The sequence below is a fragment of the Antedon mediterranea genome, chromosome 11 (assembly GCF_964355755.1).
Source record: "Antedon mediterranea chromosome 11, ecAntMedi1.1, whole genome shotgun sequence".
NCBI classification, from domain to species: Eukaryota; Metazoa; Echinodermata; class Crinoidea; order Comatulida; family Antedonidae; genus Antedon; species Antedon mediterranea.
In genome coordinates, this window is record NC_092680.1 from 5,231,592 (window position 1) to 5,255,703 (window position 24,112).

The 24,112-nt window shown below is 32.2% G+C and overlaps 2 protein-coding genes across 6 annotated transcripts in view; one reads left to right on the plus strand and one right to left on the minus strand.

Annotated features, from left to right (window-relative positions):
* LOC140063192 (cytosolic carboxypeptidase 1-like) overlaps positions 1 to 15,691 on the minus strand; it is a 28,208-nt gene extending 12,517 nt beyond the window's left edge. The window contains exons 1-14 of one of the 5 annotated variants that reach the window (XM_072109674.1): positions 15,570 to 15,691; positions 12,032 to 12,103; positions 6,878 to 6,993; positions 6,064 to 6,131; positions 5,459 to 5,663; positions 4,794 to 4,925; positions 4,332 to 4,425; positions 3,944 to 3,981; positions 3,678 to 3,824; positions 3,120 to 3,194; positions 2,587 to 2,751; positions 2,131 to 2,207; positions 1,942 to 1,959; positions 803 to 901 (exon numbers count right to left, since the gene is read on the minus strand). In XM_072109674.1, coding sequence (XP_071965775.1) covers positions 803 to 901; positions 1,942 to 1,959; positions 2,131 to 2,207; positions 2,587 to 2,751; positions 3,120 to 3,194; positions 3,678 to 3,824; positions 3,944 to 3,981; positions 4,332 to 4,425; positions 4,794 to 4,925; positions 5,459 to 5,663; positions 6,064 to 6,131; positions 6,878 to 6,993; positions 12,032 to 12,048 — 1,251 coding nt within the window. In that variant the 5' untranslated portion in view covers positions 12,049 to 12,103; positions 15,570 to 15,691. Of the gene's footprint in view, positions 1 to 802; positions 902 to 1,941; positions 1,960 to 2,130; positions 2,208 to 2,586; positions 2,752 to 3,119; positions 3,195 to 3,677; positions 3,825 to 3,943; positions 3,982 to 4,331; positions 4,426 to 4,793; positions 4,926 to 5,458; positions 5,664 to 6,063; positions 6,132 to 6,877; positions 6,994 to 12,031; positions 12,130 to 15,569 lie in introns of those variants that run through there. The other 4 variants (XM_072109676.1, XM_072109677.1, XM_072109675.1 and 1 more) reach the window with 4 other exon arrangements.
* An 80-nt stretch (positions 15,692 to 15,771) lies between these two features.
* On the plus strand, positions 15,772 to 23,910 carry LOC140063194 (minor histocompatibility antigen H13-like). The gene is made up of 9 exons (XM_072109680.1): positions 15,772 to 15,993; positions 16,408 to 16,506; positions 17,655 to 17,737; positions 18,222 to 18,307; positions 18,593 to 18,678; positions 20,231 to 20,414; positions 20,575 to 20,695; positions 21,023 to 21,211; positions 21,798 to 23,910. The coding sequence occupies exons 1-9, from the start codon at positions 15,805 to 15,807 to the stop codon at positions 21,883 to 21,885; spliced, it is 1,125 nt and encodes a 374-aa protein (XP_071965781.1). The 5' UTR covers positions 15,772 to 15,804; the 3' UTR covers positions 21,886 to 23,910.
* The last annotated feature ends 202 nt before the right edge of the window (positions 23,911 to 24,112 follow it).

Below are 24,112 nucleotides of genomic sequence, written 5' to 3' on the forward strand. Positions count from 1 at the left end.
CAACAAAATGTGATGTGCCCTAATATGGTAGTGATATTCCCAAATATGGTAGTGATATTCCCAAATATGGTAGTGATATGACAACATCATGTTTTATCATTATGGGCACATCACATTTTTTAAGCTACACCCTCCCCTCTGCTGTCCTTAAAAAAAAAAAATTTGTGGAAAAATACAACCAATCAAAGCATGCACTAGAATCCAACACAAATGTGAATGAGAAACAGAGAGAGGAATGTTTATTTTAAAGTCAACCACTGAAAAGAAAATGAATATTAAATGTTTTGCAACTTCTTTTTCATAATGTGAGTTTTTGAACAGAAATTATGTCAGCGTGAAGTAGGATTGGTAGACATGCTGGGTTTACACTGGTGGAGTGACCAAATCCAATGCAAACTAAATGCATTCTTTTTCTATTGCAATGTGCTAAAGCTCTGCCTACTATATCAAACTAGTTTGCCAAACAAAGATTGATGTGCCCAAGTATGGTACTGTTATGACCACATTTGGTAGTGATTTGACATCATCTTGTCCATATATGGGCACATCACATTTTTTTGGTCACATAAAGTTTTATATAGTGTATATAGAGTTTTAGGAAAAAAGTTTTTACACATACAATAATCAAACAAAAGGGAGAAAGGGCGTGGTTAGGAAAAGTTAATCTAGGAGTCTTGTTATGTCTTGGTAAATTGGCAATGAATCACCCCAATGACGCTAACACTTATAAAGAAAAACATTTCACCTCAAACATCTACAACTATTAAACAGACAAAACGACAGTGAAACATATGGGGCATACCAGTTGCAGACAATCTTTACAGAGACAGCGTTGGTCAGAAGTTGCTAGTTTCTCAACAAGTGCACCAGCAAGGTCAGCCTCACAGGTCAAACTAGCTCCCTGTAGTCAGTAGAAATTATCACATTTATTCTTGTTGCTAATGTTGTTTCTTTTGACATTTATAGTTACAATAATATTGACAAATGTAATACAAAGTACAGCCTGGGGTTAAAATGTGTTTTGGACAAGTCTTTTGAAGACTCTCCTGTTTCACCAGATTCCCATTGCTGTATCTCCACATATTATCTATTTCCGAAAGTATTATATGAATATTTGGTAATACAGCATCTCATTTATATCACATGTGGTGCCTGTATCATGTAATGTTAGGTTAAGGGTTAGGTTACTAGATACCTATGAAACACATGTGATGTTGTATTACCAAAATATTTCTATGATACTTCAGAAATATATACAGTACCAAGAATCAGTTTCTAGGTGACGATAATACCTTGGGTGTCTCATTTCGGAAGAGTTGACAATACAATATTATAATAATAATTGTTTCTCATATAAGTTCTGTATAACATTTGTTCATATACAAATATGAAAGGTTGGAAGTATAACAGAAAGTTAATTTAAGTATACGGCCCTATATGGCTCGAATACGGGCAGTGCACGTGTATATGACCTGTATATGACTCACACATATTCAATTCCTATGAGGAATGTAGGGGAAAAAAGATTGTATTAATTGAAAAAATCAATTTGAAATAGCATTTTGCTGAATTATATTCTTAAAAAGGTTTTTTCAATTGTTTACATATACATTACTATGCCATCAATTGATATCAAGAAGTTATTAAAACAAACAATTTAATGCATCTAATATCTGTTAAAAATTAATTATTTGTTGTTATTAAAACAATGTTAAATTCAGTGGTCTCTCTAGGTCACAGATGCATGGCAGTTCCAAATCCATTCAAAATATTAATTTTAATCCTAAAAGACATATAGTGGATACTTTCTGGCAATTACATACATACATTATTAAGGTTCCATGGTAATAGGACTGTAGAGAGAACACTGACTTTCTTCAACATTTGCAATATTTGTGAGGGTGTTAACAAATTCTAATTGTATTACTAATAATTTCTTACCTGAAACTCAAAACATTCCTAAAGTAAGGATAAGATAATTTTTTTTTAAATTGCAAAATAAGAAGAAACTCAAAGAAAAAAAAACATTTCATCTGTATAAAATTTAGTTTACTATATTTCTTTACATTATTATTTACTACAAAAGTATACTTGATGTATAAAGTGTATTTTTTAAAGTAGATGACATACCTGAGGTTCCTTTGCTATTTCATCCCCACTACTAAGATCATCATCTCCATCTTCGCTCTCATCGATTACGTCATCAGCTAAAAATAGAATTATTAGATATCCATTACAATTTATTCCACATTCAATGATTATTATACATTCATTAATTTCACTTATCAAGCTACTGTATTTTGTTAATTTGGTATTTAAATGATAGCGTTTTAAAATGTTGTTGTAATTGGAATTTATAATAATAATATAATAAAATCTTTATTTTAAAACGGAGGCTCGTTCACAACAAAATGTGTTCTTCCACAAGGCCATATGAAAGGAACAACTAAAGTATAACAACTATCATAATGATAAACATGAAAAAAAAAATTTTGAAAAAAAAAAAATTATTTATGTTTATATTTTCCATTTCCATCCATATTTGAAAAATGAATTATTCACATAGAGAAAAAAAATTAATAATACCTGCTTGTACAAGATCAAGTTTAGGCATGGTGGGTGATTCTGGCAGTGAGAAGGGAACACAGCTTCTAATGGTTGGTACCGGAAGACGATTCCTTGGAAAGCACTTTCGCAGAATTACACTGATTGAAGTGGTTAGACTTTCAAGGTCTTTTCCTGGTACATACACTAGTAAAGATATGTGAAAATAAATTAATTAAAAATACTCGTAAATGTTTATAAAAAAAGTGACTGACCAGTGCTACATGATACTGATACGTTTTGTAGTGCAAATTTTGCATCCAAAATGACACCTTAAGGCCAATTTACACAGGCGAGCGGTAACGGCAAATACAAATATAGAATCTATGTTATTCCTTATGACCATTTACACACAATGCAGAATGGACGGACAGTTTCCGCTCAGAATAGATACATATTGTACGTGGCACAAGCTACATGGTTTTCCGCTTACCATTACCACTCATCTGTGTAAATAGGCCTTTATAATAATATAATGAATATGAAATTGAAATGAAATCAAATTCATAACATACTTTCTGACATTTCCTTGGCAGCACTGTATAAAATCTTAATCCCATCTGCTTCAATGAACGCTTTACGACCAGTTTCTACAATAGAGTACATTCCAATTAGAAAACTAATTTGGTATTAAGATATCTGTAATAATAGCCAATCAAAACACTATCAAATTTTGTTGGTTCCACGTTAAAATTTTGGCACCCTAAAAAGCCCATCCCACCTTTTTGGTTCTAAACTTCACTATATCAGGATTTTAGAATTCACAATGACAGAAATTCAATTAGATTCAGGACAGCTGAATCACTCGTCACATTCAAACAACTCCTCAAATCCCACCTTTTTAATTTGTAGTCCCAACATTAATTAATTTTGTGCATTTTACATATTCTGTTTATTGTTCAACACTTTAGAGGCACTGTGTATTTTGTGAAATATAAATTGAACATTATTATTATTTTGGAAATAAAAGAAATATGGTTTTGGAAAGGCTTCCCACCATATCAAGGCTGATATTTCTGAAAAGTTGATTTATTGTTTTCAATCTTTGGGTCATGAATACCCGCTCTACTCACTCAAGGCTGTGATATTTTTCAATGAGACTAGTAATCCTTTGCGTATAGTGATATGTCTGTTACGTGTATCTCCTTTATGCCACTCTGCATACGTTGATAGTAGTAAAGCCATTCCACCCTGACCAACGGCTCTAGCTGAATTACTCTCTAAAAAAATGTTGGGTGTATTTATTGCAATAAACATACATGTTGTTATTTAGTATTTGATTAATAAATAGCATATAACAAAAGGTCGTCCTGAAATCATATATGCAGCAAATACTTACTTGATTTTACCAAGTGACTAAGAGTATCAAGGGCATGTCTGTAAGATATAAATTATATTTCATGTCAATAAATAAATGTCTAAATACACTTCATGTCTCAAAAAAAAATGTTACTCTATCACATTACTGATACTGGGTCATATTTCTTAAAATATTACCCAGGGTTGCTTCACTGTTGCCAAAAGGTATAAATACGAATATATTATTTGGTATACATACATTTCATGACATGACAAAGCTCTGTCTACACTATCGAATTAGTTTGAAAAAAAATGTGATGTGCCGAAATGTGGTAGTGATATGATGTCATCGTGTCAATATATGGGCACATCACATTTTATTGTCGCATAAAGTTTGATAGTGTAGATAGACAGAGCTTTATACATACTTCATAATATGATGTTGTTTTCTATTGCAGATGGTGATTATTTTCAACATAGTAGTGACAGCTCCTGACTTGCCAAGGTGTGAACAATTTACAGCTGCAAAAAATAAAATAACAATAATCCATAATCATATTCATCTTTAATAATGTACAATATAAAAAGCATTAATGACAATGTATAAATGACAATAACGAAAGTGATGGGGTTAATAATGATAACGATGCTACATTTCAGCCCCTGTCATTGAGTGCTGTTTGGTGGAATCTGTACAACATGAAGGAAGAAGAAAGTTGTTTATTGTGTCATCCACACCTGTGTGCAATTCAGGCCAGTAGGCTGCAAGCCGAAGATTATCCTTGGCAATATGGATAAATAGAATAGATAATGCTGATGAGAGTGAATATGATTATAAAGATGAGAGAGTGATGATGATGATAATGATGATGATAATGACATGTGCTTACCATTAGTGGTATATACTTTGAGCACCAGTAAACAAGGTAGAAGTATTGAGAATGAGCTGGTGTGAGTTCTGACAATCCCCAAGGTGATGGATAAAGCTCCTGATAGTCTTGCTTTCACACCAAACTTACGATCTAAAAACAGAACAGTCACAGTAAATGGAAAGCAACAATTATATAAATACTGTTTACAAAAACATAAAAAGAAAACATTTAACAAGTTTTTTGTACATCAAAGTTTTCGAAGTTTCTGAAGGTCACTACATTTCGTTAGCGTAAGGCCGAGATCCCTCCATAGCATTCCGAGAAGATTGGTTTTGTGATGACATTATAGACTGTTAATTAACTAAATTTAGTACTATTTTCAATGATAGAGAACTTAATGTGATGTTAGAGAGCTTTTGAATTACTACGACCTAGTACTTATGCATTTTGTGAGTTGGTTGGTAAGCTAGGCCTAGAATCAACCAAATTGATATCAAGGAATCAACAAGAGGAGGCACATCCCAATGTACCCATATGTGCACAAGTAACATGAAGTAGCTAGTTCTTAGATCATTGAAAATTGAAAGCTCCCGAATATTGTGGTATCATAGATTTGATCTCTTCCACATACCTTTTTCTTTACTATTATTAGGTTAAATAAAAAATTAAATAAAAACTTTTACCTTTTGGACCAATCTTTGCAAGGACTTGATGGAGTATCTTCATCAATTCATCGTTTACTGGTTGTTGCTGGAATGTAGAACTGAGCATGCCCAGTAGGATCTGTGTTGCACCATGGGATACCAAGAGTGAAGCTCTTTTCCCAGAATGCAAGAGTTCCAGAAAACATTGCACAATATTTATGGACACGTGAGTGTCCTTTGAACTCTGAAATCAATAAAAAATAGCATAAAAGTTTTAAATTAAAACATGATCATTATTTGGAAGTAAATATCAACTTTCCTTGACTTCAAAGCTACCTACACTATCAAACTTTATGTGAAAAAAAATGTGATGTGCTCATATATGGACATGATGATGTCATATCACTACCATATTTGGGCATATCACTACCATATTTGGGCATATCACTACCATATTTTGGCATTCACTACCATATTTTTGTCAAACTAGTTTGATAGTGTATACAGAGCTTAAGTAAAAAAATCGTGGGTGATTTGTGACTGTTCTTAACATTACTTTGGAGAGAGTCACTTCTATGAACAAATTCTAGAGTAAAAAATAATATATACAATTGTCTCCAATTTGTAAACATAAAATAAAATACCTCTAAAGTTGCTAAAAGTATATGTAAACCATTTGTGGTCTTGGACACAACATCCTTTCTCACTTTTTCTGAAAGGAAAACATAAAGCAAAAGTTATTTTTACAAATAAAGTATGTACAGTCAACTCTCCCTTTGGGCCGGCCAAATAAGTCTGGTTTTCCGGAAAGTCTGGTATTCGGAATGTGTTTTTAATGGTAAAAATAAATTTGGGACCTTTTGGTCCTCAAAAAAAGTCTGGTATTGGGAGAGTTTCTGGTTTTCAGAGAGTCCGGTATTGGGAGAGTTGACTGTAATATATATTGGGTATATTATAATCATAGCACAAATCTTAACCTTATAGATTCGGCACATAGCCTTAAGTTTCGCAAACTCAATACACAATTAGGTTTTTGGCCATTTTCAACCTGTGTCTCTTTTGATAATTGGCATACAGCCTTTATGTACGATACGATACGATAAAACTTTATTGTCACAACGGCAAAAATATACAGTTATGAGATATGGTTCCTTAGGTACACTCGAGTTAGTATGAATACAACATAAATTACAAGACTAAAATAAATAATAAACAGAGAAATGTAACAGAAACATGAGTAATAAGCGGACTAGCGTTTGAAATCTCTATTATACAACCTGATAGCTGATGGAATATATGTGTTTATAGACTGTTTGTTTTGACTTTGGGGTGTTCAATATATCACAAGTACATAATATAATTCAGTGAGAGGCTTTAACTAGCGAATAGTAGACATACTATTTCACTGTTTTCAGGCACCGGAAATTTCCCATCATATTTCCTATCCCATCACCTCACCTTGATCTCTTATGAGAGCTTGTAGCCGTGATGTCAGGTAGCGTATTTGTTCAACATCTTCAGAACTTTGTGTATTCAGCTTCTCTAGAGTCTGGAGCATCCCACATGCTCTGGCACTGAAAAAGTTATCAATAGTTTTTTTATTAATTATTATATTTTGTTATATAGAATTTAAATTTGTAAAATAGTTAAATCCCCCTTCCCTACGTTTTTTAGATCTAATTTAAGATCACAAACTATATTTAATGTAAAAATAATACTATATGGTCCTATTGCGATAACTTTTTTCGTCTTTAAACGGTTAAAAATGTGAAAAATATGTCGATTCTAATAATTATAGCGGCCTGCTATAAATCCCAAAATGCATTGCACGCGGATTGATATTTTTGTTTTTCACCTGTAATTCGCCCACTTTTCGATCGATCGTGAGGCCAAAACAAATGGAAGACTCCTAACTTTTCAGCGAAAATACCGGGTTTTCCCCAATTTGTATCAACGGAGTCTGGCAAAAATAGAAAGACAATTAATGCAGCAACTATACGTCAGGCTAGGTATATAGCTAGTGTACGATGTTCGTACGTTACCGATGTTTACCAGCTAGGCCTACAAAACTAAGCCTAGCTAGGTTAGGCCTAAGACCGTCCACGAGAGCTCGATCGCCGCGAGCTACTTTAAATAGGTAGTGCATTGTTTCTCACTTTTTATCATAATTTACCATAAAACGTACATTTAAGACAAGGAATGACATGGTTTAATGTTTTTAAAGTGATATATGTATTATTTTCCAAAAAACGTCCAAAATTGCCGGGAAGGGGTCTTTAATGTAACCTGAATGTTGGTACAATAGAACCCCTTCTTTGTAACACCCGTATTATTAAGGCGACACATTGAAACAACACATGACATGAAAAGTGAGGGCGTGTGGCTCAGCGTGAGATTGAGGTGCGAATCCAACTCTTGCCGCATTGCTTGTATCCTTAGGCAAGACACTTTACTTATATTTGCTTTTTCTCCGCTCAGGTGTACAAATGGGTACCCGGTTTAGATCAAGACACAACTTTGCACTGATTATATGGGAGAATGTTTCCATACGCGTTTGATCCCAAATGACTGGGGTAATAATGTTCACAACATCAAGCGCTATATAAATCCAGGATGTATTATATTATATCTAGGATATTATGACACAATGAAATGAATGAGGGGCAATGAAATGAATGATGGGGCAATAAAAATGTCACTACGGCCAATGCCTATTCATGGGACACCCCTATTAAAGGGACACTTTGTTGGGTCCTCAGTGTGTCCCCTTAATAGCGTTCTATTTGTATTCAAATAAAAGAATCAGTTTATTATCAACCTTTCCTTTTGCTTTATGTAAACAATATATGAGTAGTTAATTAAAACCAACAGAAGATAATTTCAGACATTTTGCATGTTAATGTTAGTTGTTACTGTCTAGAATGGAAAGTTGAAATATCAAACTAATAATAATATGCACTAGGCCTACATGTCAGAATGTCTTGATTGTGCAGGCTTATGCCAATACACAAAAACATACATAATAGGAATACATACATAATGATTGGCTGCACTATATGTGAATTGCTGTAATAATCACATTATTATAACACAAGAATGTACATACTTAATGTCTAGTAGTACTATTGAACAAAATACAACTCAAGAAAATTAGACAAAAGATAGTAATTCTAAAAATAGATATTACTGTATGATCAAGCCATAACATTAAAGCAGGGAGATGTCATCTCCTTCAAAGAAGTAGAACGCAATTTGAATCAACATTGCTTTTCCCTTTTTTCTTTACATTTTTAAAATTCATACCAAAGAAATTCTAAATAAAAAGTGTAACTTCTCCATACTAAACTCAAGAGTAAAAGACTCAAATATCTTTTCAATAAAACAAATAATCTTCTAATTCTTAAAGAAATATAAAACATACTCAAACCCTGCAACTCTTTCAAAAACCTTCAGTAAAAGTCCTTTCTTTTTCACAACTTTTTTCAATTTTCTACGACGGCGCCGAACAGTTTTCAGCGGCTTAGTTCGATCCATATTATATCCAACTAGGTAACAGGAAGCATCCAAATTTATACACAATATTAAATGGAATAATCTAAGGGCCTGACTATTTCTGCTGCATAAAAAAAAACCGGATAAAATCGGTGTGAATAAATTAACTCTATTTTCTTGGGAGCAGAAACAGGACAAATTTGTGGTAACCGGTTAAAAGGCAGCGCAAAATAACTGGTTAAAAACACCCATTCAATTCGGTGTTAGAACGCTGTAAGCCTAGTCTAGTAACCAACAACTGTTCTTGAATAAACGTTTACAGGTTTCAAAGCTCGTATATCAGTAGAAGAACAATGTAACTGTAAATGAAACCTATTTCCTCTATCGTTGATTTGTAAACACTATTCTAACTAAACAAGATAAATACTTTGGTTGCCATGCATTGATTGTGTTACTAGGATGACATCTTCATTAACTGTAGATTAGCATCATTTCACCATTAATAGGATTTTAATGAATTTTCAATGAATCAGTTTACATAGTTACCCCTATCAATTTTTTTCTTAGGAGCTACTTAATATGTTTCTTTTTACTATTAATATTATTATTTTCATTATAATTTCTCTTATTAACTTTTTCCTCTCTCTCATACAAAATGTCCTTACAATACAAAAAAGGGCAACTACAGTAACAAAAAGCACATTTTGTTGTCCTTGAGTATGGCTCAATTGGCATGTCTATTGTTAGTTTTAACAATACCACCATTGGGTAATCATCAGGAATAGTCCTGAACAGGGAGATGAGCGCCCCTGCCCACCAATGAGTTTCGGGATCCCGTCAGGGTCCCTACCAAGGGTTACAGGTCCCAGGTTTTTAGTTGTTTTTAAAATTAATTAGTGTTCCATGACCTTCTCATCAAAATTAACGTATCTCGTTGTTGTACTATGTCAACATAATGTCAATGACGGCGAAATGTCCCCAATAATGAGGATAGCCATGCAAACAAGTAATAAGTAAGTAACCATACATTTCACATACTTATTTTGAAACTAGTAAGAGATCATGTCAAAATTACTGAAACAATGTATGCAATGGTATGATATAAAAAATACATTAGTTAGTCAAAATTCTTCTTCGATACAAATTTTTCTTTAAAAAACTCTAGCTAACCTAAATAATTGCATAAATGGGTTTAAATTAAAGTAAACAACTGCAATACAAACAAATTGACATGATTATCCAATTCATTGTTATGAATGTGCATTTATTTTACTATAACAGATCAATAGTACATTATCATTTGTCTTGTAATGAGATGGATACAATACAGGATTAAGGAACAAATAGAATGTTTACCTATACTAGGTCAGTTAAATATTGATTATTTACAAACCACAGTTTAGTACACTGACAGACAAACTTACAAAATCTACAGTATGCTAACTGAGCAATGAAAGAAATGCAATATCTATTTTAAGCCCTGTTTCTATTGCCTAAAGCGTGATTCTCAATAGACGTAGATGCAACGTTACATATTGATGTAAAGTGCCATAGGCTTGAACATAATTTTGGTGCCACAAGTGGGAACCGACGTCGTAAGGTGTATATTCAACACTGTTTTCTGCTTTGCGTAAATAAAGTACAGCGCAACTGCGATTGTGGCAGGATTTTTTTTCTAGTGAGAACCAATATTAATAATGATAATAAATGTATAAATAGATATGTTTTTATTTTCAATTTTAACGATGTTACACAAACTGCAATAGACGTAATGTTTAAAATGCTATGGCAAAGCACTAAATTACCAGTAACAATTATTTTGCATTGCAGCTGAAAGTTGCACAGTCTAAACAATCAATTGGGCGTTTAAGCATTACTATGAAACACCCTTTAAACGGTTTTGCTGCCAAGAAATTGGGGGTAATTTATTCACCAGGCCACGTTATTAAACGGTTATTTGCTTGTAGTATAAACCAGCCTTTAGGTTATCAGTTATGAATAGCTTTACAAGGATCAATACAGTAGGCTTGGCCAATACTTATTAACGGATTGATTGTTTAATTGGACGAAATTCTAGCATATCTGTCTAGAAGCTGTCAAGTTGTAACGGTTTGCATACATAATATATGATAGATGTGAAGAAATTATGCATGCTTATTCAAGAATATGGCCAATTCTTTCTATGATACAATTATTCAAAATTAATAATGTATAAGTAAAGTACACCCTCAGGAATTTGGATTAATTTTACATTTTTATTTTTTCATTTCATTTATTTATTTAATCCACTAGTACTAGTAGTAGTCAAAGTATTACATCCGCAACAGAGAGCGTTGTAACACATGTCTGCCTCTTGTCAGTGGTGTAACGGCTATGAGTGCTCACTGGCTAAACCCAGGGGTCCCTGAGCTTATGGGGCCCCTGAGCAGTGCCCAGAGGAAAAAACAGGCATTCAAATACCGTATGTCGAAAAAGACTAAAAATGCTCGATACCTTGGAAGGCCACTTAGGGTTCCTAAACCAGGGGTCGAAGGTCTCTACGTAATACGCCACTGCCCCCTGTAACATACAACAACATAAAAAGGATAATACCCTACAATAAAAGTCAACAACAACTTAAATAAAAGGGAAACAAAATATTAAAGTGATACGTGGATGGGTATAGACCAAATAATTAAATTATTTGTCAAGGGCTTTATGTTACAAAAAGAATGGACATACAGTATTTGTTTTGTACCTAAATTTAGGTCAAATTGTAGTATATTTATGTCACACACACAAAGTCCTGTATTCCACATACTGTACACTATGTAGTATAAACTGTCCAATCAAAAACCAAACTTGCCCTTTAAATTTATGTTAATGTACAATATTACAATACATTTTATAGACTTCTTTATTTACTGTAATAAAAAATATTTGTGAATAAAACCCTACACAATTCGTAAAAATAAAATGAAACACACACATCTAATTTATCATCAAATAAAATTATCATTCTTTGAACGTGGATTGTTCCAAATTACGTTGGCTTTCACTCAGAAGACCAAAAATATTGTATTTCAATCATAAAAAAGGTAGAAATAAATTATAATATTTTATAAATATAAAGAATGTTACCTTGTTGCAGACATCATAGAGCATTGGCATTGATCATTCTACAGAAGCATTCACTTGGCATTTTGGTGGCAACTGCAAAATAAGGAATGTATGTTTTAACCGTGTCGTTTCATTATGCATCTAGCGAATGCCCAATGGGAGATGACAGTAAATTATTTATAACACAGTAGAATGGCAAGAATAGATAAAATCAAAATTAATATGAAGAAATCGATTAAACTTCATTTAAATCAATATTATTAATGTATTATTAATTATCATAAAAAATATTAATGTTTATTATATTATAATAAAATATTGATTCCATTATGTACATTGAATTCAAATTTAATTACAGTAGTATTTACATTTATCTATTTGATGATTTTTTTAAATAAAAAAAAAAACCAAAAACATTGGCTTAAAAAAAAAAGAATTTTATTTATGAAGCACAACAGATGACTGCATTCTTTCATTGTCCGACACGTACATTAATTTACCTAAAGCTTTAAATTTAACTTAGGAATGCCGTTAATAACAGAGATGCATTTGATTGTCTACCATGATAATTTGGTTCGTTAAATGGAATTTATTTTTAATGGTGGTAAGTTGATCTGCTTAGGTCTAAAAATGTATTTGAGGACAGTAATTAAGTTAGAGATTCAATTAATTTGCGGTACTGTAAGTTTGTGCAAATTGTAATTTTCACCTAATAGGCCTGCGACAGCTACAGTAAATAACATTGTCGCTGATTTAAAATTTAATTAATAAAACGAATAAGGGTCAACGTTATTCAAGAGGCGTGTAGTGCAATGTTTTGGTCATTGTACTACTGATCGTGTGTTCGAATCCAACACTCATCGCATTGCTTGTATAATGTATTGTATCCTTATGCAAGATACTTCACCCTGAGTGTACAAATGGGCACCTGGTAAGGTCATAAACAAAAATTAGCGTACGTGTTAGTTTCCTAAAAATGACTGGCTTGGATAATAATGTGAGGAGCTTAGAAGCTTTGTGCATTAAGCGCTATATAATATTAATAATGATGTATTTCATCGACATTTAGAAGATGAATCTTTGATAGGGTAGTTTAAAGATGAAAAGAATGCTGAAAATTGAAAATGAAAAGCATGGTATTGCACAAAATTAAAAAATATTTATTTCAGGTCAAAAACGAATATTGATTGACTTAAAAACTGGCCTTTGCATATATTATTATAATTAGCAATAAATTTTGTTACGACTGTGTGAAGTTAATTAATCTATTCTGATCAAAGGAATCTGAAGCAAGGAGTCTGAGTCATAAATAATTTGACATGAATTATGTTTTCTTGTTTCAACAGCAGGAGCACAAAAATAATATACTTGATTGCGGCAACAACAAGCAAGGTTCATGATGTACAGTATTTGCGCCAGATGACATAGGTGATAACACAAGGATAGAACAGAATATTATTTTTTAAATATCTTAATCTTCCATTGCATATTTTCTTATATTTTTGATTACTAACTGGTAATTGCTCATACATACTGTACTATACATTTACCCTAGTTACACTTACAGTCAATAAAGGAAACTTAAAAGAAGGTAAATACACCACCAGGAAGACCAACAGAAAACTGGATAAACCAAATAAAAAAGACTTTATCATAATAACAAACCATCCTGCCAAAAAAAGAAAAATATGGAAACAAATCGTGGGAAGCGTAGTGTAGGAATGACGGATAACGTTTCAAGAGAGGAGAGGACAGTCCTATACCATTTAATTTTTTTCTTGCGTCTTTTACTGTGTAACTTTAACCACCATTAATTACAAAGATATTTGTATAGTACCATCCGAAGGACAGTTGAACTATCAGCAGTTTATAAATATTTAGTCAACTGAGCCAATATTAGAAAACACTAATTAAACTAGGTGAGAGACTAAAACCACTCAATCATATTTGAATAAAAAGATACAGAAATTGGAATACATTGTAACTATCAAGAAATACAAAGCATAGAAAATCAAGCAATCATACCAGCAGTAGTAGAAATTGTAAACATTACATTCAGTTAGATTTCAAGAGGAAATATAATGAGTCAGTTAGGATAAACAGCAAATGTATAAATGCTAATCAAACATTTTATTTTGAGCATCACCCGTTTATGGCCTCTGAAATATTTTGTAATAAATTGTAATTGTGAATTAGTCACACAAATTCATTGTGTAAATACAGAATTTAATATTCATTTAAAAAAAATGTATGTCTCCTTTATAATTATCATGGAATGGACTACTACTACTATACTTTTTTATTTGAAAATAAATTATGTCTAATAATAGGGTTTCCTAAGTTCAGAGTTTCTTAGAGTGCCTTTCCTCTTTTTTTCTGTACAGTAGAATAATATCATACAGTATTTCATTCATTCAAAGGTTACAGTAAATCTTTTTTTTTTATTCAGGTATAATATAAAAAAATGTAAAAAAGCAGACATAAGTCTGACAATATTGTAGTAAAAAGATTTAAACATCATCATGTACATGATATATGGGCACATTACATTTTTTTCACATACAGTTTGATAGTGTAGACAGAGCTTTAAGAGTGCAGTATGGGCTATACAGAGTGGTTTTGCCTTGTTTAACTAATATTTCAAGTACTTCCCTTTACTCACAACACATCAATAGTCTCAGACTATGTGCAAACAAATGGAACTTTACTTTAATTATTAAAAGTAGTGGCTAAATAGAAGCTCCGACATTGTCCGATATCACTACTATTATTTTGTAAATAGCAACCCCTCCTGAGTCCTAGTTTCTTGTGAGCAATTTCATATGTCAAATTCTCCTTATTAGTAAAACTTTATTTAGCTAAGCTATTAATTAATTACTGTTAAATTAGAGTTTACAATACTTGCAGCCCTAATCTACCTACCTAGCCTAGTACTATAGTAGTAGGGCCTTCCATTTCTACCTTGAATTTACCTTGAATCTTCGAGACTTAGAGAACAGTGCTCATTTGTCCCTCAACTCAAACATTACAGCATCCTCTTCCAACTTATACGGGCAGAACTTTAAATGGTGGCCAGACCAGAACTTCTCAATACCCACTTTAAACTTATTGACAGAACCCTATCTACACTATCTACTAGGCCTACAGTAGCTAGCCTATATAATTATTTAGTATTACTAGCCTCTAGTTTAGGCCTATTATTAGGCCTACTACTAGGCCTAGCTAGGCCTTTAAGTCTGGATCAACTGCCGTTTTGGCTCCGGGCCTAGGCCTATAGTAGTAGGCCTAGCCTAGGCCCTATAAGGTTAGGCCCTATGCCTAGCCTAGCCTCTAGTCTAGGGCTAGCTAGGCTCCTACTAGTACTACTAGCCTAGCTCGCACTACTGACAGGCCGCGGCGTATGCTCTAGGCCTAGCCTAGAGCCTAGCTAGTAGGCCTAGCCTAGGCCTAGGCCCTAACTAGGCCTATATAGCCTAGGCTATAGTAGGCCTAGGCCTAGGTACTTGGTAGCCTAACTTTTAAATAATAGATTCGCTTTATATTAACGAGTAAAATTTACCTAAAAAGAACAATTATTGTTTAGAAACCTATTTCTGTTTCCACCCACGGCGGGTTGCTTGTTTGTTTTTTTATAATTTTAGATCTCCTCCTCGGTCCCTTTTTTTGTCATCGTTATTTTAGAGAGGGCGACATGTTATATCTAAGGAAAAAAAACATTTATGTTGTTGTTATAGAGGGGGTACTTTTTGCACGTCAGCATTAGTATTTTTTTCAGCAGAGGATCTGAAGCAACAATGGCGAATTCGGAAGCAGATGTTAGCATGGAAAACGCTACTTTAAATGAAACTTTGGCAAATGCCACCGGTAGAATCCCATCTACTCCCGAAGGAATGGCTGTGGCATACAGCAGCCTTTTAATAATGGCTTTACTACCTATATTTGTTGGATCTTTTCGTTCTGTTAAGTTTTTAAAAGACCGCAAGGTAAGCCGATTTCACCACGCACCATACGGACGGGACGGGAACGAATGGGTGCAGGGTGCAGCAGCCTGTTCGAATCCACCGGACTGATAGGCCTACTAGGCTAGGTCCTGCCTGGGGCTGAGTGCGAACAGCTGTATTTCTAAGCACATATAATAATGTGGTTATTGGTGTAAATTATTATTATTTTCTATCGTCACTGTTTACCGTGCGTGTATATGTAACTAAGTAAAAGTTTTAAATATTTTTAGATTTGAAATAACAATAACATCGAAATTGATTTGATTGATTGATGTGAATCTGATAAATAATAATGATATTATGATGGTCTTTAATTTATAAATAAAACGGTTATATATAAAATAATTATACAATAATACACTGATGATAAGTAAAAAGTGTTTTGTTTTTTTGTAGCTAAATGGAGAAGCAGTTGAAACGATGTCAAGTAAAGATGCGGCAATGTTCCCTGTATATGCCAGTGCTGCTCTGTTTGGTATTTACTTGGTATTTAAGGTAAACACCACCATAACATTCAGAACTTTTGGTAGTAGGGGAAAGACCACTAACAATTGGGAACCTTGCGATGATAGGGTCAACAACAACATAGTATGTATGCTTTGTGTTAACTAAACCAATTCAATCTTTCGAGCTTCTTAAATCTTAATCCTTGCTTAGAAACTTGCTTCTCTTCGACCAACTGTTGACCTGTCCTATTGTCCTCCATCTCTTTTTAAACTTAATTCTTTTGATAATAGTCAATATTTTTTCTTTCATATTTTTTCCACAATTTCAAGAATATTAAAATAATATTTTTAACATTGTTTTCATTTGTTGTTGTTTGATTTCACCATTATATCAATGCACTATCAATACATTTATGATATTATTTTCACAATAACATATTGCAGGAATTAATTTTCTAATACTCTGAAGATTAGTTATTAGATTATCTCATGACTTAGTTATCTAATGTCACATGTTTTATTGTACAGTGTAGCCTACAATGATGTAAGTATCAATTAACATGTATAAATGTCTACCACATATTCTACCACGTAGTAAAAATGAAATTTTTTTTAAATTTATTAAAATATTTTCTCCATTGAAGTATATTCACTACCATAATATATTAATTGAAGTACCGTAAATGTTTTGTTTGATTTTTTTATCAGAAGAGTCTTTAAACTTGCTGTATATCATAGTAGTTCAATATATTTGTCCAAAAAGAAATTCATTTGAAGATTAACTAAAGCCTATTTTGCACTAGTCAAATTTGTTAGCGCCAATCAAAAGCTTGTCAGCTTTAAATTATACGCATACATATTCATGTTTCCATCTTTCTACAAAATATGCTTGCGTATAAGCTGGCACTTTGTTCCGCACGAACAGAAGTGGAAACAGACGTACAGTAACAAAGAAAGTTAAAACAGAGCTACAAAAATATTCAAAACAATTAATGGTGATTTTACTGAATTGATTAAACAACTTGAATAGAATAGAAAATACAATAAAGAATTAAGGAAGTGTTTTGTTCTAAATGAACAGACCTTATCTTTGTAAATCTTATCTTTGCAGTAGACATTGTCTTTTTTGTATAAGCATAGAGAAATAAGATAATAAAGACCTAATTAAATAATAGTTGTTTTATTTTTATTTTTTAGTTTTTTTCCAAGGAATACATAAACCTTTTACTGACGTTTTATTTCTTCTGTCTTGGAGTACTTGCTATTGCCCACATTCTTAGGTGAGTAATATCAAAATAATTACCTGGCCTGACTGTATTTTTAGTTTCTTTCAAATTGCGAAAATCACAATTTTTCTTTATATTTATTCCCTAACCATTTATGATACAAGGCTTTCTAGCAAGTTTGCTTATTGCTAAGCATTTGTTTTAATTTTGCCCACGGTACATTGATGCTTGTAAAGGCGCTATATAATTTGAATTGTTAATGTTAATACAGTTTTACAAACATCTTACTTACAGACCTTTTGTTAATTTGTAACCATTGTTTTTCTTTTGATAGGTACAGTACATAGTCTTCACATTTTTCTTAAGCTCTGTCTACACTATCAAACTTTATGTGACAAAAAAGTGTGATGTATCCAAATATGGTAGTGATATGTTCATATATGGGCACATCACATTTTGTTGTTACCTAAAGTTTAATAGTGTAGACAGAGATTTACAGACTTTTTATTCATCAACGGTTTTGTTTTTCTTTTCATAGCCCTATTGTACACAAACTTCCAGACATTTTCACAAATGTTCCATACCACATGATATTCACACAAGGAGAGGGGGAACAAAAGGAAGGTAAAGTACAGATTGATTTGTTTTCTCTACAAAAATATGCAAATTAATTGCATGGATGAGCGCTTTTCTGTAAGCACTCATTAAATATGATTTATTTTTTAGGTTAATTTACACCTTTCTGTGATACTAATAGTAACTAATTTCATTGTTTCATTGATATGTTAATGTTTTTATTTATTATATTAATTACACAGTCGTGATGAATAATTGAATAATTTCATTCCATTAAACATTATTGCACTAAAAGACAATCATTAAAATATACTTTATATATTATTTTTACAGAAATAGTAAATCAAGAATTTGATCGCAAAGACCTCTTGGCGTTGGTGGTATCAGCTGGATTTGGTATTTGGTACCTTGTTCAAAAAGTATGATTGCTTTCGTTTGTATACATTACAATGTATCCTCAACTCCTGTTGATCTTTCTATAGTTTAACTACAATCTAAATCAAAACAATTTTGTGATTTTTTTCCTTCCAACACACACAATTACATTGTGGGTACTCCTAGAGAGTAAATAAACAAAAAACGTTATTAGTTATTGAGTAACCACATCCGGACCAAAACTTGTTCTTTTGACTGAGAAAGACCTGCCCAGAAAAGTCATGCACAAGAAAACCAAACATGGACACATAACCTTCTTGGCACATATAATAGGGACCTTTCTTTTTATGATGCGCCCCTAGACTGCTTGCCTGTGGTGTCAAAAATACATTTAATTCTGCATATGTTAGGAAATACATATTTGCATGCACAATATATGACTGTTGGGTTGCTTGCCACATTTTTGTGAAAACGAAAGGTCGACGTAATAGTGTCAACTTTCAGAGCAACTCTTCTTGTCCACATCTATGCTAACTTGTTTTTTATCCATAATGTTATAACATAGTCCTAAATCTTCAAGATCTAGATAGTGGTAGATTTATTGCTTTCCCTTCTCAACAAGTAGTTGATATTATATAACACCTAAATAAATTCCTGTCATTTGATTGGACGATTGTGGGTCACATGGCGTGCAATAGTACGCACTATTAAACGATCGTTTAATAGTACTTTTTGAAACATTTTTGTGTACGAAAAAAAAACGTCTCGCGGATGAAAAAAAATCTAGTACACAAATTATCCTATGATATGGCTATGTACTGTGAAATACAACAGCGCCACCTGTCGTCTGGTCTCAGTTTCATTTGTAAACACCACCGTGAGATATGCAACAGCAGCAGATATTTGTATACGATTTGGACATTATGTACTAATTTCATTCAAAAAGGCATTTAAATTAGATCGTTTTTAGGATTTTGATTAATTAATGGGGACATCCCTACAAGACGTGGAATTGTTGGAAAAACCATAATTAGCTTAGATAAGTTCCAATTGTCTGTCGAAGTTTTGCCTTTCAGCCAAGCTAGTACTAGGCTACTAGGTCTAGCCTAGGCCATGCTAGTATTAGGCTAAGCCTAGCCTAGGCGTTTTAGCCTTGCTAGGCCTAGGATTGTTTGTTCGTTTGTTGACATAATTAACACAAAAGTAGGTGTGTTTACTAAATCCATATAAATATAACATTTAATATAACATTATTAAAAACCAAATGTTACTGTTTTTAATCAAATGTGTGTGAATGAAATGTAGTAAGCTTTGGCTAGGGCTACCTTTTATTTGATTCAAATAACTAGAATTTATTTAGATGTTATATAAAACAAATAATGAATGTTTTGTATTCGTGTAATGGTACAAATAATGGCACTTGGTGAATGATGAAAGGTTATATCAACTCGGCTTTGCCTCGTTGATATAACCTTTCATCATTCACCTCGTGCCATTATTTGTACCATTACACTCATAAACATTCATTATTTGTATACTACTGTATTTATTTACTATACTATGATTTACTAATTACAATACATTTCTTGTCTATAGCACTGGATTGCAAACAATGTGTTTGGTCTTGCATTCTCAGTGAATGCTGTTGAATTCCTTCAACTCAACACTGTCATCACTGGTTGCATTTTACTGGGTGGTCTATTTTTCTATGATATCTTTTGGGTCTTTGGGACCGACGTTATGGTTACTGTTGCTAAGTCTTTCGAGGCACCAATCAAATGTAAGAGTTTTGTTTTCATTACATTTTTGTTTAAATTTAGAATCATTTAAATGAAACTGTATAATCAATTGAATTGATTGTTGGGTTAGAATCCCATTAGAACGAATGATATTATTATTCAATGCAATACTTCATCCTTGTATATTTTATTTCCTTCCAGTGGTATTCCCGCAGGATCTGTTAGAAAATGGTCTTGCTGCCAATAACTTTGCAATGCTTGGTCTAGGAGACATTGTTATTCCTGGAATCTTTATTGCTCTACTTCTTCGATTTGATGTTAGGTAATTATGTTTCCATTTTAAATTATGTCTTATTTACTTTCTCTTATAAATAAATTTGATTTGTGTACAACATTCTATTGGACTATTATTTTGGTGATAGGAGTAATTGTACAGGAGTAAGAGTGACGGATCAATTTATAAAGAGCCGTTATATTGATATTATTGACAGAGCTACCCAACTCTAAATGAAATAAATATAATAATTGTAATTTGGTTAACCGTCATGTTTCTAGCTTTTTGTATTAGGTGGTCTATCCTCTATCACTGTAGAACACCTATTGTTATTTTGTTTTTATAATATTTGTCTTTATATTTTATTTACTATAGTAAGAAGACAAACAGTCATTTGTATTTTTATTGTGGATTTTTTGCGTACATATCTGGACTTGTAACCACCATCGGCGTAATGCATTTCTACAAACATGCTCAGCCAGCTTTGCTATACCTTGTTCCCATGTGCATTGGATTCCCTTTGTTTGTGGCTCTTATCCGTGGTGAAATTAAAGATATTTTAAAGTAAGTGTCTTTTTTATTTCAATAAAATTTAGAAGCATTAATATTGGTGACTAAACTCACTTATGAATGTGTTTGGTAATCTTCTGTATATGCTTGTGTAATCCCACTTTTGGTCTAAATTCACAAACACGCATATCCCAGGATATAGTCCCAGTATTGACTTTTAGTCTGGTTGTAGGCCTCTCTCTAGCCAGTTCAGATGAGCTTTTACAAGAAATGCTCACCAATCGTTCCAGAGATTCCCCAGGTATAGTCCCACCCCTCAAAGTCGGTTCAATTTCGTGTTCTAGGGGGAGGGAGAAGGGGATTTTACCAGAGGATGTATGGTAATAGTAATAATAATAGTATATTGAGCAATGCTCTGTAACTGACAACATTCCAAATTTAGCTAAACTGTTTCTATTATCACTATAAATACAGAATATGTAGTATTTTACTTTCAATTAATTACTTATGTTATTGTATTATCAATAAACAATAGAAAATATTCAAGCGAGCTGTTGTTAGTGTGGCCGTGCATAATTCATAACAGAAAACACCGTATGTACGAGTTACAGTACATTAACGGTAAAATTGTTTTTTTTAGATATGAAGATAGCCCAGAAGGGACTAAACATGAAGCAGACAATGAAGAAAGTATAAAAGAAGAAAGTGATGAGAAGAAATCAAAATAGACTCACACTATTGGATGCTATTACAATGTTAAGTATGCTATTGTACAACCAACTCCATACTGTATATGGGTAAAATGAGGCAGAAAACGAAATTATCGCCAATCACGGTAACCTTAAGGAAAATAGATTTCGTTGCATTCATTGTACTGTACTTAATATTCTTCTGTCCGTGTCGTTTGTATTGCGCAAAATGGCTTGCTGGTACACGTTGTTGTCGTTAATTTGTGCATATATCTTCCTTTATTTTAGTAGATTACAAGTTACTGACAACTATCACAATATATGCTGTTACAGTAGTAGTTATCAAATAATAACAGCCAATCAAAGAATAGTTTTATTGGAATATTTTTTATCATAATGATGATAATGAAAAAACACCACACTGAAACCGCAACATAGAATAAGCGCCATGGCACTTTTTAAATCATAGTTTATTACATATTCTTCAAGGTCATAAATTTTAAGATAAATCCTTCGTTTTAATTTTTTATGTACCATAAATTTCATCTACCTGTTGGGGTGACTTCGTCAGGATTTGCACCTTTCATACGACAATATTTTGATGAAAAAAATATGACACTGGAACATAAGTTTTAACTTGTCACTTAATCTTATTGTATTACATGTCATCGAAACTGTTATCTAAAGAGAATAACTTATTTGTAATTTATGTCTAAAGATTTTCATCTCCCTATCAGGGAATGACGACGCCAGATTGTATGTGTGACGTCTGAGATTTGGTGTTTTCGGTTTCCCCGGTTGAATGTCCACGTCTCGGCATGTTATTAAACAACCTGGAAACACAAATTACAAATAATTTGTTATCGTTTTAAACAAAATCCCATGATTCTTTTCCACAAATAATGATTACATGTATCAGTTTGTAGAGCTTCTCCATATTTAATTATTATTTTAATATTCCTGTATTGTTGTTTTTTTCCTTTATTACAAAAAAATATTCATTAAAATTTTGTTATTTGTATACACACACTTTCTTAAAGCTTTTTATTACTTTTTATTTATTTATGTAAAAAAAGTAAATGAATAATTAAAACTTGTGCATTTAAAATTATTATTTATTTACATTAATAATACTACTGTTGGAACAATCTGAATTTACAATTTGAAACTTGTCATCTTTGGTCAGTTTTAAGTCATTTTTTAAAAATCACTTGTTTTGATTTCCTTTTCGACAGCGCCATGAGCAATGATCGTAGGAATGGCGCTTTAAAAAAAAACACGATTTATTGAATAAGAATAAATAAGAATATATCACAAAGAATAATAATGTTTTACCAAATGAATTCAATTTTATTGTATTATTGATGTTGATCTTAATGTGATGTCCCCATATATGGACATAATGATGTCATATCGCTACCATATTTGAGCATATCACCCTTTTTTTTGTCAAGCTAGTTTGATAGTGTAGACAGAGCTTACATAAAGAATACTGTAATAACATATTGTCATTGGATTCCATTTAAAATGTTATGTTGATATAAACATCAAGAAGTTTTGGCCAGTGTTTTCCATTTTATACTATTTGTATAAAATGTTATGCTAAAGTATAAATAGGTTTTGTTAAATGCTTATTGCATTTAGAGGTGACAGAATAATCACATTAAGCACCACTCTAGTCACACACTCCATCTCATATGTCATTAAGTAAACATTTAAATGCATTTTAATATTAGCATATCATTATCTATAGGCCTATAAAATATAGTAACTTGCGGCTAAAATATTTGAAAAGAGGTTTGTAACCGTGTACTGTATTCTTCATATGGTTTATATTTTAATCTAAAATTCTATTTATTTACAATTTTGTTCTTACCTTTTTTTTACTGAAGACTAAAAATGTTCCAATGGATAAAAATATTGTTGGTACCTCAATAAATACAAATTTAATTAAAATAGTTAAATTTCTATTCATGATTGAAGCTAAACATTATTTATTTTCATCTGTTGAAACATTTTTCATCTTTTTATTAAGTGCTATTAAAAAGTATATTCTTATTTAAGCATGACCATTTACATTAACTAACAAATGTCAGCTTTTTATTTGTTCCTTTTAATTTGAAATATTTTGCACATTAATATTTGTATTTGGAAAATAAATTCATCATTTCAAATTTCTGGAGTTGGATTAATTTACTGAAAATGTTCCTCGTCAAAAGACGACACGTCAAAATACGAAATGTGTTTCTAAAATCATGTATACTGC

Bases quoted from the DNA above. Each gene is read 5' to 3' on its own strand.
- LOC140063194 (XM_072109680.1), top strand. From the start codon at position 15,805: ATGGCGAATTCGGAAGCAGATGTTAGCATGGAAAACGCTACTTTAAAT. The intron at 16,507-17,654 runs GTAAACACCACC...TTTATTTTTTAG, and splicing joins GTATTTACTTGGTATTTAAG to TTTTTTTCCAAGGAATACAT. The intron at 20,415-20,574 runs GTAAGAGTTTTG...ATTTCCTTCCAG, and splicing joins TTTCGAGGCACCAATCAAAT to TGGTATTCCCGCAGGATCTG.